Source organism: Mirounga leonina, unplaced genomic scaffold, assembly GCF_011800145.1.
Source record: "Mirounga leonina isolate KUSES-001 unplaced genomic scaffold, KU_Mleo_1.0 Mir_177, whole genome shotgun sequence".
NCBI lineage: Eukaryota > Metazoa > Chordata > Mammalia > Carnivora > Phocidae > Mirounga > Mirounga leonina.
In genome coordinates this window covers 3,517,387-3,537,341 of record NW_023270459.1, presented here as the reverse complement: position 1 = coordinate 3,537,341, position 19,955 = coordinate 3,517,387, and the positions used below count along the sequence as shown (strand labels likewise).

At 37.7% G+C, this 19,955-nt stretch overlaps 1 protein-coding gene and 1 long non-coding RNA gene across 10 annotated transcripts in view; one reads left to right on the top strand and one right to left on the bottom strand.

The window, feature by feature from the left end:
* Positions 1-12,482, top strand: part of ZNF529 (zinc finger protein 529) — a 40,516-nt gene extending 28,034 nt beyond the window's left edge. For 8 of the 9 annotated variants that reach the window (XM_035023714.1, XM_035023716.1, XM_035023717.1 and 5 more), the window contains 3 exons: positions 3,398-3,492; positions 3,766-3,892; positions 10,459-12,482. In XM_035023714.1, the coding sequence (XP_034879605.1) occupies positions 3,439-3,492; positions 3,766-3,892; positions 10,459-11,852 (1,575 nt within the window). In that variant the 5' untranslated portion in view covers positions 3,398-3,438 and the 3' untranslated portion in view covers positions 11,853-12,482. Of the gene's footprint in view, positions 1-2,418; positions 3,493-3,765; positions 3,893-10,458 lie in introns of those variants that run through there. The other variant, XM_035023720.1, reaches the window with a different exon arrangement.
* Positions 5,936-12,863, bottom strand: LOC118022896. The gene is made up of 3 exons (XR_004682595.1): positions 12,765-12,863; positions 9,958-10,048; positions 5,936-6,641 (listed from the first exon to the last, which is right to left on the bottom strand). It is a non-coding gene; the product is annotated as an uncharacterized LOC118022896 (long non-coding RNA).
* Positions 12,864-19,955: the final 7,092 nt, after the last annotated feature.

The following is a 19,955-nucleotide window of genomic DNA, read 5'->3' as shown; positions in this document are numbered from 1 at the left end:
TATTGGATTATATATTTGCCTTTCAATTGCCTTCACCATTGTTCTTTATTTCTTTTAGCTTTATTGAGATATTATTGACATGTAACACATTAGTTTTAGGTGTACAACATGATTTAATATATGTGTATATTGCAAAATGATTATTACCAAAATAAATTCAGTTAACATCCATCACCTTCTTCTGATAACTTTTAAGATTTACCATCTTAGCCACTTTCAAACATACAACACAGTATCAAGTATAATTACTATGCTATACATTAATATCCTCTTGACTTACTTTATAATTGGAAATTTGTACCTTCCTTGGCCACGTTCATCCATTTCGCCCACCCACATTCCACCCCCCCCACCTGCCCCGGAAACCACCACTATGTTGTATCTGTGAGGTTGTTTTGTTTTTTAAGTCTTAATTCCAGATATAAGTGAGATCATTGAGTATTTTTCTTTGATTTACTTCAGCTAGCATAATGCCCTCGAGGTCAATTCAAGTAGTTGCAAATGGCACAATTTCCTTACCTTTTTATGGCAGAATAATATTCCATTCTGTATACACACCAAATTTTCCTTAACCATTCAACCATCAGTGACCATTTATTTTGTTTCCATGCCTTGTGTATTTTAGATAATGCTGCAGTGAACATATGGGGTGCAGAAATCTTTCTGAAAGCTTTCATTTCCTTCAGATAAATAGAGGTGGAATTGCTTAGATCATACGGTGGTTCTATTTTTAAATCTTTGAGGAACCTCCATAGTGTTTTCCATAGCTGCTGCACCAGTTTACATTCCCAGCAGTGCAGAAGGTTTCCCTTTTCTCCACATCTCACCAACACTTGTTATTTGTTGTCTTTTTTATAACAGCCATTCTAACAGGTATAAGGCAGTATCTCATTGTGGTTTTGAATTGCATTTCTGTGACAATTAATGATATGGAGCACCTTTTCATGTATTTGTTAACCATTTATATTTTTGGGGAAAATGTCTATTCAGATCCTCTGCCCATTTTTTAATTGGATTATGTCTTTTTTTATACTGAGTTGTAAGAGTCCTTTATGTATTTTGGATATTTAACCCCTTATGAGATAAATGATTTGCACCTATTTTTAGTGGTTGATCCAGAGCTTAATGTATACATCTAATGAGAAACAGCTTTCCATATATACTAAAATCCCATGAGATAGAGAAGTGTTACTTGTCTTTTAAAAAGTATGAGAACAAAAAGGGGAACCCTCCTACACTGTTGGTGGGAATGCAACTGTGCAGCCACTCTGGAAAACAGTATGGAGTTTCCTCAAAAAGTTGAAAATGGAGCTACCCTACGACCCAGCAACTCCACTACTGGGCATTTACCCCAAAAATACAAATGTAGTGATCCAAAGGGGCACCCGTACCCCAATGTTTATAGCAGCAATGTCCACAATAGCCAAACTATGGAAAGAGCCCGGATGTCCATCAACAGATGAATGGATAAAGAAGATGTGGTGTGTATACACACACACACACACACACACACAATGGAATATTACACAGCCATCAAAAATGGAAATCTTGCCATTTGCAGTGACATGGATTAAACTGTTTTGCTGAGCAAAATAAGTCAATCAGAGGGCGCCTGGGTGGCTCAATCATTAAGCGTCTGCCTTCGGCTCAGGTCATGATCCCAGGGTCCTGGGATCGAGCCCCACATTGGGCTCCCTGCTCCGTGGGAAGCCTGCTTCTCCCTCTCCCACTCCCCCTGCTTGTGTTCCCTCTCTCACTGTGTCTCCCTCTGTCAAATAAATAAATAAAAAATCTTTAAAAAATAAGTCAATCAGAGACAATTATCATATGATCTCACGGATATGTGGAATTTAGGAAACAAAACAGGATCATAGGGGAAGAGAGGAAAAAAACAAGACGAAACCAGAGAGGGAGACAAACCATAAGAGACTCTTAATCATAAACAATCTGGAGGCGCCTGGGTGGCTCAGTCATTAAGCATCTGCCTTTGTCTCAGGTCATGATCCCAGGCCCTGCATCAGGCTCCCTGCTCTGCAGGAAGCCTGCTTCTCCTCTCCCACTCTCCCTGCTTGTGTTCCCTCTCTCGCTGTGTCTCTCTGTGTCAGATAAATAAATAAAATCTTTTAAAAAAAAACAATCTGAGGGTTGCTGGAGGGGAGGGGGATGGAAGGATGGGGTGACTGGGTGATGGACATTAAGGAGGGCATGTAATATAATGAGCACTAGGTATTATGTAAGACTGATGAATCACAGGCCTATACCTCTGAAACCAATAATATATATTAATTGAATTTAAATTTTTTTTAAAAGTACGAGAACAAAAGAAAACCTGTCATAGCTTTTGTTGTTTTAATCTTATAATTTTCAGTAAGCTCTACACCCAGCATGGTGCTTGAACTCACAACCCCAAGATCAGAGCCACATGCTATGCCTACTGAGCCAGCCAGTTGCCCCTTATTTACTGTTTTTTATTTTTTTGATTTGATATTGTGGATTTGAAGTACCAGCTATATTCATTTACTTAGCCCAATTTGGCTTTGCTTTTACCCACCTCCTTTGTGTTACTAGCAGAAATATACTTTTTTATGTTATAGGCCCAATAATATATTATTTTATACAGTTGATATTCAAAATGGTTAAGTGAAAGGGGAAAAAATACATGTATATATGCCTGTGAAAATCAAACACCCACGTCCAGTGAGTCTTTCAGTCTTTTACCAAAACTTCGCTGTTTTTGAGAATGTCCTTAGGCTTGAATTTATCCATAGTTACAAATGAAGTAATTTCCTTTGGAGAGGGATATACAGCTCTCTTGTCTGTGGCCTGCTTCTCCCCCTGGATGAAATCAGAGCCACAGATCTAGTGCTTGGGACAATAGCATGCTTCACTCTGAGTCACACCTCTCCTTTTAGGAACTGAGTACTTGGTAGATTGGGGGTGGGGTGGGGTACAGCAGCCAGAAGTTGCAATTTGCTCTCGGCATGATCAATGATCCTCTCCCATGATCCAAGGCAGACAACTAGAACCCTGGTATTCTTACCACTGCCACACCCAGGGCACATATTACATTTTGTGTGTGGCTGCTAGACAGAAGAAAATCTCTATCCCTTAGCTGCATTTTCCTGAGCAATAGGCAGGTGGGGGCAGGATGAGAAATGTTGATGTCCTGCTCCTCCCAGAAAGATGGCCTTCTATCTGGGAGCAAGGGTTGATGAGTGGTGAGGAAGCCTTGACTGTACCAGTATGGAATAGAGGATTTTTCTCACTCAGATGGAATGAACAAGGAAGGGTTTGGTTCAGATACCGTAGAATTTCAGCTTGTAATAAGTTTTAGCAGATTTTCTTGAACAAATGTTTTTTTCATTTGCTATATATTTTTATATATAATTTTCACCAGTTTTGACGGAGGAGCATGTGATCGGAGTTCCTCACGCTGTCATGGCAGAAATGGAATTCCCAGACCAATTCTTTACAGTTCTAAGCATGGACCATGTAAGTTGCTGGATCTGTCACCTTTGTGAACATTTCCTTTTTCTGAACCTTCCTACCAAATAGAGCCTGCCCCACATTCCCATAGTTTTTCACTTTCTGGTGAGAGTTGGAACCACACATAACAGTATAACTCCTGTGTGCCTATCTGTTCTACAGATCTTCTACCCTTGGCCTACCAGGTTACTATTTAGTCTACCTGCCATAATGCAATTCTTTTCTTTTTTCTCAAAAATATTTCCTTCAATTTCACCTATATACGGTTTGTTGTTTCAGGAATTGGTGACATTCAGGGATGTGGTCATCAACTTCTCTCAAGAGGAATGGGAATATCTGGATTCAGCTCAGAGGGACTTGTATTGGGATGTGATGATGGAGAACTATAGCAACTTGGTCTCACTGGGTAAATTTATCTGCTTCATATAATTTAGAATATGCGCTATTGAATATCAGTTGCTTTTTAGTAAACCCAAGGCTATCTTATAAGAAAGTAGGTACCTGTTTCCAGAGGCATGGTTGAACATTGGGTTGTAAATGAGACCTCCATTAAGCACATTCATCATTCTTGATGATGTTTGTATCTTCTCAGTCCCTTCATATTTCTGCTTTCCCTGATACCCAGGGAGTTTAATTTGAATTTTAGAAGACATAAAACACATCCTTTGAGATAGCTCTTATATTGGGTTCGAAGTCAGAATTGCTACAAATGCTTTGCTATTTTCTATCCCACCTTCTTGAAGAGTAGCTAGGAAACTGTGTCCTGATTTGTTATGATTATTAAAAGAATGCATAATTTGTATGTTAGATGGATAAACAGAATTCATGTTCATTGCCTCACATGTACGGTCTTATACCTGTTTTGTGGTTGAAGAACTTCGCATTTAACATTGTCAGTATTCCAATAAGGATCTTTTAATGTTTTAGAAAGCTGCCTGTTTTCCTGTCAGATCACATCGATCTTGGCATGTACCAGGTTCTATTCTAAGCACTTTTAATATATTGAATCTTTTAATTCTTCAGTAACCCTATGACATGAATACTTGTTGTATTATTTTGCTAAGACAAAAAGTATTTAGGCAACTTCTCCAGGATTACACAGCTAATTAGTATCAATGGAGGTTTTCTACCCAAGTAGTCTGACACAAAAGCTGGTGTTATTAACTGGTACAATAAATTGCCTCACAAGACAAAGAGTTGGAATGGGTTTGAATAAAGATCTCTTTATATAATTCTGTGGTCACTCTAAGGTGAATGGTCTTTCAATTTCCTCACATTTCTTTTCTCTGAAATCTATCAGTATCAGTTCAACTTCATTTATCAAAACTGAACCAATTCTCTTAAGTGTTTTATATAATTGTAGTTCTTTTTTTTATACCTTATGTTACATTCCTTTGTCATAAGCAGGTTGTTCTTTTTTTTTTTTTTTAAAGATTTTATTTATTTATTCATGAGAGACAGAGAGAGGCAGAGGGAGAAGCAGGCTCCCAAAGAGCAGGGGGCCCGATGCGGGACTCGATCCCAGGACCCCGGGATCATGACCTGAGCCGAAGGCAGACGCTTAACCATCTGAGCCACCCAGGTGCCCAGGTTGTTCCATTTTTAAGCCATTTGTGATCACCTTATTGGAGGAAGGGAAGCTGTTCTGGAGGGTCGTAAGGGATATGACAAGAACAGAGGGCCAGGTGAGTGAGGGCTGGTAAGAGAGGGAAAGCCATCACCAGAGTAAAAAGCCCAGCTTCTCTGGGAATAGGTGGGTCTTTGTGATGTTTTTGGGAAACTCCCTTTAAAGCCCTGTGGAAAAAAGCCCAACACTTGGGGAAGCCAATTAAGGTCTTCCCTAGTGCAACCAACATTTTTTCCATGTTGCTTTCTATTTGGATTTATATAAATTCTCTTGACAAAAAACCATGGTCATTTATATACTCAACATTTAATCACTGTCTACACTGAGATAAATATTATGGTAGACCTATCAGTACAATGGTGAGAAAAAATGATACAGTTCTTGCTTTACGGAATTGACTCACTAGCGAGATGTATAATAAACAGGAAAACAATTAGAAAATGTATCATATATAGTGGTAAGTGCTATAAAGAAAAGTAAAAAATAACAACAAAGGAATAAAGAATGAGGGAGAAAGCAAATTCACACAGTATGGTCAGAAGGATATCTCTGTGAGGGGCGCCTGGGTAGTTCAGTCGGTTAAGTATCCTACTCTTGCTCTCACCTCAAGTTTTTTTTTTTTTTTTTTTAATTTTTTTTAAGATTTTATTTATTGAGAGAGAGAATGAGAGAGAGCATGAGGGGGGGAGGGTCAGAGGGAGAAGCAGACTCCTTGCCGAGCAGGGAGCCCGATGCGGGACTCGATCCCAGGACTCCAGGATCATGACCTGAGCCGAAGGCAGCTGCCCAACCAACTGAGCCACCCAGGCGCCCTCACCTCAAGTTTTGATCTCAGCGTTGTGAGTTCAAGCCCCGAGGGAGCCTACTTAAAAAAAAAGAAAAAGAAAAATCTGTTGTCTTAGCTTCTCATTCTGTGAATATATAGTTCCTTATTAATAATTAGCCTAATGATTTTTACAATTAAAAATCTTCATTTAGATCAATGTTTTCTTCTAAATCCCTCATTCCTTCTGCATTTATTAGTTGCCCTCATGTTGTTACCAGCAAGAATGTTTATGTTCTTCCTACGATTATAACTGATTAGCGACTAAAAATGGTGCATCTGAAATTTTCTGACTTTTTCTTGTTTATGTTTCATTTTTTTTTAATTGGTTTTTGATTCAGTTTACTTTAGCTCACCAGTCTTAATTCTTGATGCCCAGTTGTATGGATATCAAGAAATTTCTTATGGTGATTTTTGTGTGTCTCTGACTCAGTCCTTTAATCTTTAAATTTATTCTTGCTTTTTGAGACTTTCCCAGCCTCACCCTATACCTTCCTTATCCCAGACCAGACACCTGAATTGGTGAAAAGTGTGTTCTTGTAGTCTAAGTTTGTGGTTTCTGTTGTAGTTTAAAAAAAATCAATACTAGGTATTAATTTTACTTATTTATTTAGCATATTTTAGTACACAAAGGTTTTTTCCCCTTTTGATTCTTGTATTGTCAAATGGTGGTCTCCCTTAGCTCCTTCAGGTGATTTGTGTGTCCTATAAGAATGATGCAACAGTTAAAGCATGTCTCCATGCCTTCCATCCTCACACCATAGTAGTGTGTCTATATTCAGATTTCTTGCTTTCTGTCACAACAATCAAGGGCACATCTCCCTTCCCTACACCACATCATGAGTCGGATCTTTCTTTTAGGAGCCCTAGCTTGTTACATGTTTTACTACCACAACCTGAGCAATGGGCATGCTTATGATTTTTTGTTTCGTGGGAGGGGAGTCTCTAACAAGTTTTATCTGTCTAGCAAATTGGTCTTTTTTCAATTTTTATGGCTCCTGGGGTTTCTAATATCTATTTACCTAGAAAATAATTCACCCTTTTCATTCAGTAATTCAACATTTTCAAATTGATTAGCATAGCAGTCTTTTTTTTTTTTTTTAAGATTTTATTTATTTATGTGAGAGCGAGAGAAACAGCATGAGAGGGGAGAGCGTCAGAGGGAGAAGCAGGCTCCCCACTGAGCTGGAAGCCCAACGTGGGGCTCGATCCCAGGACTCCGGGATCATGACCCGAGCTGAAGGCAGTTGCTTAACCAACTGAGCCACCCAGGCGCCCCGATTAGCATAGCAGTCTTAAAACATTTTAGAAAATACCTTCTCTGATGGTTTTCTCTTTTATCATTTTATTTTTTATATTTGTTATTTATATTCTTTCTATGTTTTCTAGCTATATCTGATTCTGTATTTATTGAATTCCCCCCTCACCTTTTCTTTAGGTCACTTTGTTGTTTCCTAACTTCTTTTTTTTTTTTTTTAAAGATTTTATTTTATTTATTTGACAGAGAGAGAGACAGCTAGAGAGGGAACACAAGCAGGGGGAGTGGGAGAGGGAGAAGCAGGCTCCTGGCGGAGCAGGGAGCCCAATGCGGGGCTCGATCCCAGGACCCTGGGATCATGACCTGAGCCGAAGGCAGACGCTTAACGACTGAGCCACCCAGGCGCCCCTGTTTCCTATCTTCTTGATTGGGATGTATACATTACTTATTTTCATTTTCTCCTTATTAACATAAATATTTAAATCCTTACTTTTTGTGTGACTAATGCTGACTTCCATAGATTTTTTTTAAAGATTTTATTTATTTATTTATTTGAGAGAGAGAGAAACAGCATGAGAGGGGAGAGGGTCAGAGGGAGAAGCAGGCTCCCCACTGAGCCGGGAGCCCAATGCGGGACTCAGTCCTAGGACTCCGGGATCATGACCTGAGCCAAAGGCAGTCGCTTAACCAACTGAGCCACCCAGGCGCCCTAGATTTTAATATATAATACAGTTGACCCTTCAACAACACAGGTTTGAACTGTGTGGGTCCACTTAAACGTGAATTTTTTGATAAAGGTAGTACAGTACTGTAAATGTATTTTTTTTTTTTAAAGATTATATTTATTAGAAGCAAGATTATATTAGAAGCAAGGGAAGCGGCAGGCAAAGGGAGAGGGAGAAGCAGGCTTCCTGCAGTAGGGAGCCCAATGCGGGGCTTGATTCCAGGACTCTGGGATCATGACCTGAGCCTAAGGCAGATGCTCAGCTGACTGAGCCCCCCAGGTGCCCCTCTTACGTTTTTCTTAACATTTTTTCTTTAGCTTACTTTATTGTATGAATACAGTACCTAATACATATAGCATATAAAATATGTATTAATCAACTGTTACTGGAAAGGCTTCCAGGCAGTAGTAGGCTATTAATAGTTTGGGGTGAGTCAGAAGTTATATGATGATTTTTGATTGTGCAGGGCAATGGCACCCTAATCCCAGTTTCAAGGGTCAACTGTATTTTCAATGGGATCATTCTCTGAAATTTTTGTAATATCACATTTCCACATTTGGTAGAAAGTTTTTTCATTTCTAGGTAGAAGTGCTTTTTAATTTACTAATACTGGCGTTCATTTACAGTTTTATTATTCTAATCAAATAATGATTGCATTATTATACTTTTGTTACTTATAATTCAGTCACAGGAAATTATTTTTGCCGTGTTTCATGGAATGTTTATCATTCATTTTGGATTTTCCTCAGGTTATCCCCTCATCTAATTGCCAATCTCCAGCCAATGTTCAACAGATTGTTTTTTACATTCTTGCCCACCTATACCACCTTTTCCACATCATTCTGTTAGCTTTTTCCCCTTTCAGAATTGCATAAGTTTTATAGTATGATTTATACCTACTATAATATCGAAAATATTCTGAAACTGCTTTGCAGAGTGTAACAATCGTTGACTTTGAGTACAGGAAAATGAAACATCACGAAGGAAACATTTAAATATAGACTAGGATTTCAGTAGGATAGATGTGTGATAGTGAAAAAGCTAATGAAGAACAGTAAATAAAATTCCTCATCTTTACTGACAGGTGGGGTAAAGAAAATCATGGTTATGCGTAGCAGGTAATTAACAGCAGTGATGTAGACAGTATATGTAAGTGGAGAGTCAATTAGAAAAAAATCATTCATAAACACTATTTGTGTGTGTGTATAAATCACTGCAGGATAGTGTGAGGGTTGGAAGGAACGGAGGCACACTTAAACTACTGCATCATTCTTATGTGTACATAACTGTTTTGATGATCAGTTGTGTTACCCAGTGACTGATCTTTATAATATTTCCTTTTTGTCTTATTTAGATTCTTTTCATCAAGTGATTTAATTTCCCTGTAATTATCAACTTAAATGTCCCTGGGGCTTGTTATTCAGTGGCATATAATGATTATATTTCTCCTTTTGGAATTTAAGGAATAAGGCTAAACAGCATAACAACAGAAAGTTACTGAATACACAACTGAAAAAAAATAATGTGAGGCAACTAGAGCAACTAGATATTGGAACAGAAACAAATATGAACTTACGATCAGTTAGTACCTCATTTCTGAGGGTAGTAACTTTTAGATCTGGATGGTAAAATGTGGGTGGTATATAAAGAACCCATTTCTAAGCAATGAAACATCCTGTGGATGGAAATTATGTTTGTTGTAAGAGGTCAAAAAAAGATTAGGTGAAAAGGAATAATGGATTAAGATGAGGTCTTACAAGCACCTTGTTATCCACAGTGAAGTATTTGGATTCTCTTATTAAAAAAAAACAAACCAGGGCGCCTGGGTGGCTCAGTTGGTTAAGTGTATGCCTTCGGCTCAGGTCATGATCTAAGGGTCCTGGGATCGAGTCCCATGTCGGGCTCCCTGCTCAGTGGGGAGTCTGCTTGTCCCTCTGCCTCCGCTGCTCCCCCTGCTCATGCTGTCTCTCTCTCACTTGCTCTCTATCTCAAATAATAAAAATAAAATAAAAAGTTTTAAAAATAGAAACCAACCAACCTCAGGTGCTTGGGTGGCTCAGTCAGGTAAGTGTCCGACTCGATCTGTCAGGTCTTGATCATAGGGTCGTGAGTTCAAACCCCACATTGGGCTCCCCAACAAAAAACAAAACCAAAATTGTTAGTATGTGTAGATTATCAAATTATGATCTGCATTAGCTATATCTATACATGATATTGATAACTAGTTCTACATCTGTAGATGTTGGTCAGTTTACCTGGATTGGTTCCCAAACATTAGTACAGTCAACAAGCTTACTAAGTGATGATTAACACCTAAATGTCAGACCCATTGACTTTATCTGTTTCCCTTATCACAAACCTCACAATCTTACATTATGCTTTCATCATTCTCTGATCTTTCTTAAGACTTCATTGAGGTATTTTAGTCATTCACTTGTATTGTTTGTATTTGCAGTTTTTCTCCTTTGCATCGTATAAATGTTTCATTTTTATGGCACATGAAAACAAAAATTGTGTTTCTTTTTCCCCTCTCTTTCAGATTTGGAGTCCAAGTATGACACAAAGACTAGAAAGGACATCACTGGTTCTCAGTGGAAAGTAACAGAAAGTAAATTCATTGGTCTTGACAGCTCCATTTTCAGAAATGAATGGCAAAGCAAAAGCAAGACTGAAGTACAAAGACCTGAAGTGGGATATTTCAGCCAAATGAAAATCAACTCTGAAAAAGTGCCCAATTACAAACATCATAAGTCTCTTATATCACATCAGAGAATTCATGATAGCAAGAAGCCCCATGCATATAAGGCATATGGGAAGGTCCTTAGGTGTGACTTAAATTTTGATGAATATGAGAAAATACATACTGATGAGAAAACCTATCAATATAATGCATATTGGAAAACCTTTGGAGATGACCCACATACCCTACAACTGAATATACATAGTGGTGTGAAACCTTGTAAATATATGGAATATGAGAATGCATTTAGTTTTTATGAAGACCTTAGTATACAGAAAATGCATGATGATCAGAAGTGCTATAAATGTAAGGAATATGAAAGGACCATTAGAAGAGTTGAAGAAATAACTCCACTTCAAATAATTCATGATGGTGAGAAACCCTATGAATGCACTTTCTGTGGAAAATCCTTTAGAGTGCATGCACAACTTACTCGACACCAGAAAATCCACACTGATGAGAAACCTTACAAATGTATGGAATGTGGCAAGGACTTTAGATTCCATTCACAGCTAACTGAACATCAGAGAATTCATACTGGTGAAAAACCATACAAATGTATACAATGTGAGAAAGTCTTTAGAATTAGTTCACAGCTTATTGAACATCAGAGAATTCATACAGGTGAGAAACCTTATGCATGTAAAGAATGTGGGAAGACCTTTGGAGTCTGTAGAGAACTTGCTCGACATCAGAGGATTCATACTGGAAAGAAACCCTATGAATGCAAGGCATGTGGAAAGGTCTTTAGAAATAGTTCATCCCTGACTAGACATCAGAGAATTCATACTGGTGAGAAACCCTATAAATGCAAGGAATGTGGGAAAGCTTTTGGAGTAGGTAGTGAACTTACTCGACACCAGAGAATTCACAGTGGTCAGAAACCTTATGAATGTAAAGAGTGTGGAAAGTTCTTTAGACTTACATCAGCACTTATTCAACATCAGAGAATTCACAGTGGTGAAAAACCTTATGAATGTAAAGTATGTGGGAAGGCTTTCAGACATAGTTCAGCCCTTACTGAACATCAGAGAATTCATACTGGAGAGAAACCTTATGAATGCAAGGCATGTGGGAAGGCCTTTAGACATAGTTCATCCTTTACAAAACATCAGAGAATTCATACTGGTAAGAAACCCTATGAATGTAAGGAATGTCTCAGTGCCTTTAGCGTGGGTAAGCACCTTACTTGATGATAAAAAAGTTGTACTGGTGTTTTGTCTCGAATGAAAGACATGTACAAAAGCCTTTTGCATCTGAGTTTCACTGGGAAAGTCCATGCATTATAATATGAAGTAATCAAGGGGCCATTGTTCCTCTTATTGTTTCCAGACTTCCTGGCCCCTCTATTTAGAAGTAGAATTGCTCAGTGATAGGTGATGTATACTTGTTTTGTTAGATATTGCCAAATATTTGTTTTTATTTCTCCTTTTCATATCAGTTAACATTGTGAATATCCGTTTAGATAAGATGGTCCCTATTCATTTCTGATATGTATGGAAAATGTGTTTCACTAATTATTAGTCAATTTCACATGAATTTCTTTTCCGGGCATGTTTTGTTTACAGTTACTTTTGATGTTTGTGTTTTTGTTCTTTTGTCTTTTCATTGTTTTTGGCTTGTTAATTTGTAATATTATTCAAATAAATCTTTTGCATTCTAATTTTTTGTTACATATGATGTACTTTCCTTCCTCCAGAGAGTTAAAACTTCCAGTCACTTACTATGTTGTTTTAAAGTCTTATGACCCGGGGCGCCTGGGTGGCTCAGTCGTTAAGTGGTCTGCCTTCGGCTTAGGTCATGATCCCAGCGTCCTGGGATCAAGCCCCGCATCGGGCTCCCTGCTCTGCGGGAAGCCTGCTTCTTCCTCTCCCACTCCCCCTGCTTGTGTTCCCTCTCTCGCTGTGTCTCTGTCAAATAAATAAATAAAATCTTTAAAAAAAAAAAAAGTCTTATGACCCTGCATGGTATTTGTGCAGATTTGTTTTTGTTTAATTTTCTATTGTTTTTGTTTTAATGTTAGATAAGTAATTTCCTTCCCATTGTCATCAATTGATTGATTTAAAATTTCTGTTTTGACATGACAGACTTGCCTAAATACCTACCACAACACAATTCCTTTAAAGAGCCTTTTGAGGGGCACTTGGGTGGCTCGGTCTTTAAGCATCTGGCTTCGGCTCAGGTCATGATCCCGGGGTCCTGGGATCGAGCCCCGCATCGGGCTCCCTGATCAGCGGGAAGCCTGCTTCTCCGTCTCCCACTTCCCCTGCTCATGTTCCCTCTCTCGCCGTCTCTCTCTGTCAAATAAAAAATAAAGAGTCTTTTGACCTCTAGGCAGTACCAATGAGGATCCAAAAGAAAGGGGCACTTTTAAATATTTTGTAAAATTTACTAAGCCATTCTTATCTGTCTCTTAGATTTATTAAAGGAGGGGAAAATCTACAACTATTGCAATGATTATAAACTTAGTAAACTTATATTTGGAGGGTCTACAACTCTATTATTACCATGGCTTCAATTGGGCTTTGTATATTTATACTTTTTATTCCCTGTTAGTGTTGCCTTGCTGAGTTGTGGCAGCTTGACAATCAATATTTTAGAAAGGAAAGGAAAAGCAAAAGAAGAAAGAAAATTAGGGCGCCTGGGTGGCTCAGTTGGTTAAGCGACTGCCTTCGGCTCAGGTCATGATCCCGGGGTCCTGGGATCGAGTCCCGCATCGGGCTCCCTGCTCTGGGGGGAGCCTGCTTCTCCCTCTCCCACTCCCCCTGCTTGTGTTCCCTCTCTCGCTGTGTCTCTCTCTGTCAAATAAATAAATAAAATCTTTAAAAAAAAAAAAAAAAAAGAAGAAAGAAAATTAGTGAACAGAGATAAAGTTGTAATTCTTACCTGTCCATTATCTCTTTCTTTAGTCAGGAGAGTTGACCTGGTTATGCAATTAATGTTAATTATGAGCCACTGGTTATTAGATGTTTATAAGAAAATTTACCTATTGTTTAGATACATATGTATTTATGTATACATTTATGTATCATTTATTAGATTTTAATTTTTCAAATTGGTCTTCCCCAGAATTTTTGGACTCTATAAAAGTTTTGCATGACCCAGCAATAGTAATTAAGCCGTTTTCTTATTGTATATATTGACTTTTTTATTTAAATATTACTAATTAGTATTTTATTTAAATTAGCAGTTTTTAAAAATATATACTTAGAGGTGCCTGGGTGGCTCAGTTGGTTAAGCATCTGCCTTCAGCTCGGGTCATGATCTCAGGGTCCTGGGATCGAGCGCCACATCGGGCTCCCTGCTCAGCAGGGAGTCTGCTTCTCCCTCTCTCCGGTGTTTTTTCTCTTACTCATTTACTCTCTCTGAAGTAAATAAAATCTTAAAAAAAAAAAATTTATATATATTTATTTTTTTTCCTTTCCTTTTTCTTTTTGCTGGCTTGAACAAATTAAAACAATGAGTTATCTAGACCTTACATATACACTTAAAAAGAATGACAGAAACAACCATGTATCTTGGCATTTACTTTTTGAAATGATTAATAAATAAAAATTTAATAAATACAAGATACCCTTATTATGCCTCCCTTATTTGTAATTACAACTATATTTTGGTCACATTACATCAACATTTTTCTTTGAACTATGTTAAGAACTCCTGAAATTTCACAGACCGCTGGTACAATAAACCATAATGTAATTATTGCTATTAACGTTTTTTTTTTTTCTACTTCTGTGGTGCTCAGATTGTTAGAACTTCATTCCTTTCCATTTTCATTTGGTACTTTATCCTTTCCACATTTTCCCTAGTCTACATAGAAGTTTTTGGGTTTTTCCCCCCAAATACAAAAGAATGTGCCAGACCTATCCTATTTATTGCTGCAGTGAACCATGAAATTAGCTTCCAATAATGGAATCCTTTTTCAGTTTAGTGGTGAAGAATTCTAATTAATAAATATAAAAGGGATGAGGGAGATAGGGAAACACTGTAATAACAGTAATAATTATATACAAAATTCACTGATGGTTACTAAAATATGAAGGTGACAGTTTAAAGAGAAACAGGCCATTAGAATTATACCAAAGTATCTATCCCAAATATATAATTACAAGGAGAAAACATTCCATATACCACCTTTTTGAAATGATCACCAGTAATAAGACACTGGCATATATACTACCCGAAGTCAGGCACTAAGAAGGGCATACCACAGGAATAGTATTCTGACTTAAGAAAAAAGAAAGAAAAGCATAACCATAATGTAATCATGAGGAAACTGCCGACAAACTGAAAATGGAGAACTTTCTATATAATAACTTACTCCAGAAATCCATGAGCTTTCAAGGTCATGAGTGGCAAGGGTAGAATGAAAAACTCCCAAAAGAGTGGAGGAGACTGAGGCCATTTGACAACTAAATACAATGCAGGAATTTGGATTTGATCTTCGGAACATTAATGGAGACTTGGTGAAATCCAAATAAAGCTGGTACTTTAGGGGCGCCTGGGTGGCTCAATCAGTTAAGCGCCCAACTCTTGATTTCGGCTCAGGTCATGATCTCAGGGTCATGGGCTTGAGCCTCACATCTGGCAGCACAGAGCCTGCTTGTCCCTCTCCCTCTGTTCTTCCCCCCAACTATCTCTAAAATAAATAAAATCTTAAAAAAAAAAAAAAAAAGCCAGTACTTAATTGATAGTACTATGCCAATGTTAATGTCCTGGTTTTGATCACTGTACTATGATAATGTAATATGTTAATGTTATGCAAACTAGGAGAAGAATGTATGGAAATTCTGTATTATTACAATTTTTCTGTAAGTCTAGAACTTTAAAAAAAATATATTGTTTGCAGCCAGAATGGAAAATAGACTGGATTTACCTTCCTGCCTAAAGTAACAAAACACTAGATAAAATACAAGCAGCAATTGTTTTGAGATATTGAACATAAGACAACAGAAACACCTAACCAAGTGTAAACAAATATGATATCCATATTTTTGACTCCACTTATTTCCTACTAGGCATTTCCACATCTCAGCACAGGGAGGAGGAATACAGGGGGAGCATCGCGATGCAAAGATGGAGATGAGGGTCCAGGGAGGCAGAGAAAGCTAGGTGCAGGGCAGACTACTAGAGCAAGTCTTGATCAGTGCATGGAGGTAACTACCTGAATCCAGCAAAAGAATTGCTTAGAAAAAGCACAGGTAACCCTTGGGAGCTCACACAGCCAGAAATAGTTTGTGTCCCCATCATCCAGAGAGGTAAACTTCATAATAAACTGGTTAGATTACTTGAAAAGTTAGTGCCTCAGTAGAGAAGCAAGTTAGTACTAAAGGCTTTCTGGTCCCACCTAATAAAGTTTAAAGGAAATCTTAATAGGAAAAAACTGTTACCAGGTAACATAGATATATTCCAGAATAAAGCTTGAGTTTATTTCTATAATTTTATTTTTTTAAAGATTTTATTTATTTGACAGAGACAGCGAGAGAGGAAACACAAGCAGGGGGAGTGGGAGAGGGAGAAGCAGGCTTCCCACAGAGCAGGGAGCCTGATGCGGGGCTCGATCCCAGAACCCTGGGATCATAACCTGAGTCGAAGGCAGATGCTTAACGACTGAGCCACCCAGGCGCCCCTTGAGTATATTTCTAGAAATACAAAAATACCAAGCACATAGAAGGCAAATTTTATGATGTGTGGCTGGTAGGAAAAACACCAAAAACAGGAGTGTAAAAATGCAGGAATACATGAGTGTAACAAGAAAAATCTATAGGAACACACCCAGGAATGACAAAAATAGCTTTTATATTTGATTTGCTAGATTTCATATTTGGCAATAGATACTGGCAGTACAACCATCTCAACTATTTTCTACATGCCCAACAAGGAAGAAGAGATTGATCATGATAAGATGTGGAAAATACTAAAAAGACCTAAACAAAATTCTAGAGATTAAAAAATGTCTAAGATTTAAAAATACAGTCAATGAGATTAATAGAGTAGACACTATGAAAGAAAACATTAAGCTTGAGAACACAGCAACAAAAACTATAAGCTGAACCAGAAAATCAGACTAATAAAAGTAAATTAGGTAACAGAAAACTATGGGATAACTGCAATCAACCTAATTATTGTAACTGGGATCCCTGGAAGAGAGCAAAAAGAATGAGCCGGGACCAAAAAAAAAAAAAAAAAAAGACATTTACAGAAATCAGTTTTCCAAATTTGGTGAAAACTGTAAACCTACATACCCAGGAAGTTCAACTCATCCAAGCAAATCACACCAAAGCAATCATAACCAAACTGATTAAAATCAGTAATAACAGAAGAATCTTAACAGCAGCAGAAAAACAAAAAATCCTACATGCAAAAGAGCAAAGATTAAAAAAATTGTTCTAGACATGATGGAGTAAACATATTTTGCCCTACTCCTCCCCACTTACTAGACATAAGGTCCATGGGGATAAATACATGAAAGAAACTTAAGAAGAATCTGAAACTGAGACCTGGGGGCAAACTGATTATGGACTTTGGGACTTAAGGAACAACCCAGCCCAGTGGTGACTTCCTTGGATGAGAGTTGGGTTTTGTTTTTGTTTTGGCTTCAGGTCTGAGTACCAGAGAACCTTGCAAATTGGAAATGTCACCAGATGTAAACAATTACCCAAAAACACACCACACGCTAATAACAAGAAAACAAAAAACACCCATGATATGATCAGACAAGGGGCTGAAAAAGTTGTGGCCCTGCAGAACAAAAAGCCCTTTTGACAATGCCAACTCTATGTTACCTGAATGGTACAAAGAGAAATGCCTGTCTCCCACACCATTCTGCACAACAGCCAGCAAGCAGCACCACAACCTTGCCAGTAAGTATCTGCAGAGACTGCATGTGTGCACAGCCCTATCATCCCAGCCCAGGAATAAGGCAATGTCCCTTCTCCCAAACACTGGGTACATTCAGCTGCTGTATGAGCAGAAACCTGACTGCCAATCCTGGCACATTAATAATGTGGACCCTACAAAGATGTGAGTGGAACACTGCCATCATAGCCCAGAAATAAAACACACCTCATCTTCTCCTGGTGGACAGGTGCACTGGGAGGGTGTGAGTGTGATTAGGGCCTTGACTATCATTGTGACCTGGCACTTACTAGCTGGTGTTCTACCCTGTACTAGTTGACAGGCATTTGAAGAGGCACTGTATAATCAGACACTGACTACTACTCTTAACAGCAGGAACAAAGGCCTTTTCCCCTTCCACCTAATGGGGGCCTCCACAAACTATGTATGTGAATAGAGCCATGACTAAATTCCAGCTCACTGAGTAACATTTACCCGGAAACCAGAATGTCATAACACCAAATTACCAGAGTACAGTCAAAACTTATTCATCCTAGCAAGAATGAGGCATATTCAACTTAAATGAGAAAAGACCATCAAAAAACACTAATAAGATGTCAAAGATGTTGGAATTATCTTACAAGAATTTTAAAACTACTATCATAAAAATGCTTCAGTGACAAAGAATGCACCTTTAAAAACAGAGTTCCAAAATACATGAAATAACAACTGACAACAGTAATTAGAATATTCAAACCACTTTCAATAATGGCTAGAACAACTAGGAAGATGTTCAACAAAAAGTAGAAGGCATGAACAACACTATAAACCACCCAGATCAAAGACATCAATAAAAACGCTAACCAATAATAGCAAAATACACATTCTTCTCAAGTACACAAAACATTCTCCAGAATAGAACACATCTTAGAACACGTCTTAGGCCATGTCTCAATAAATTGACAAATTAAAATCGTACAAAGTATATTTTGATAATGAATTAGAAGTCAATAACAAAAATGTGAAAAGAATTACAAATCACAACTATGTGGAACTTATACAACTCACTTTTTAAAAAGATTTATTTATTTTAGAGATAGCACTGGGGGAGAGAAAGAGGGAGGGGAAGAATCCCAAGCAAATTCCCCACTGAATGCAGAGCCAGAGCGGGGCTTGACCCCACAACCCTGAGATCATTACCTGGGCCAAAACCAAGAGTCAGATGCTTAACTGAGCCACCCAGGTGCCCCTACAACTCACTCTTAAGTAACTAAAATGTCACAGAAAAAATCATGAGGAAAATTAGAATACTTTCAGATGAATGAAAGTGAACCGAAGAGATGCATATAAATTACATAAAGGTATATTTATAGTTGTAAATACCAATATTTTTAAAAGATCTCAAAGGAAGAACCTAACTTAGCACATTAAGAAACTAGGGAGAAAAACCTGAAACAAAAGGAATTAAAGAAATAAAGAATAGGTGAAAAACAAATGAGAGAATAAAAAAAAATAGAGAACATACATAAAATCAAAATTTGTTTCTTTAAAAGATCAACAAAATTAGAAATGTTTCTCTAAAATGACCATGGAAATAAAAAAGGAAAAGGTTCCAGGGTGCCTGGGTGGCTTAGTCAGTTAAGCGTCTGCCTTTGGCTCAGGTCATGATCCCACGGTCCTGGGATCGAGCCCCGCATCAGGCTCCCTGCTCCGTGGGAAGCCTGCTTCTCCCTCTCCCTCTGCCTGCTGCTCCCCCTGCTTGTGCGCTCTCTCTGTCAAATAAATAAATAAATAAAATCTTTAAAAAAAAAATTGTTAAAAAAAAAGGAAAAAGTTCAGATTACAAAAATCCATCATGAAAAAGTACCTGACTACTGACATCATAGAAATTAGAAGTATTATAAGGAAATGCTATGAACAACTGTATGAAAGCAAATTAGATAACTTAGATTAAACAAAATCCTGAAAGGTCAAAATTAGCAAAATACACACAAAAAGAAAGATAATCTATGCACATACCTGTTAAAGAAACTGAATCCCTAATAACCTTCTAAAACAGAAAGCATCAGGCACAGATGGTTTCACTTGGTGAATTCTACCAAACATTTAAATAGGAAATGATACTAATTCTCTACAGTATCTTTCAGAAAATAGGGTAACAGGAAAGTGTTCCTAACTCATTTTATGAGGCCAGCAATACCTTACTACCAAAATCACATACATTATAAGAAAGGAAAATTACATAGTAGTATCTCTCAGAACATAAAAGCAAACATCCTCAACAAACATAATATCAAATATAACAATGTATAAAAGAATTATACAACACAATCGAGATTTATCCTATGCATGCAAAGCTACCTCAACATTGCAAAGTAATGTAATCCATTACACATCAACAGGCTAAAGAAGAAAAATCATATTATCATGTCAATAGATGCCGAAAAAGCATTTTT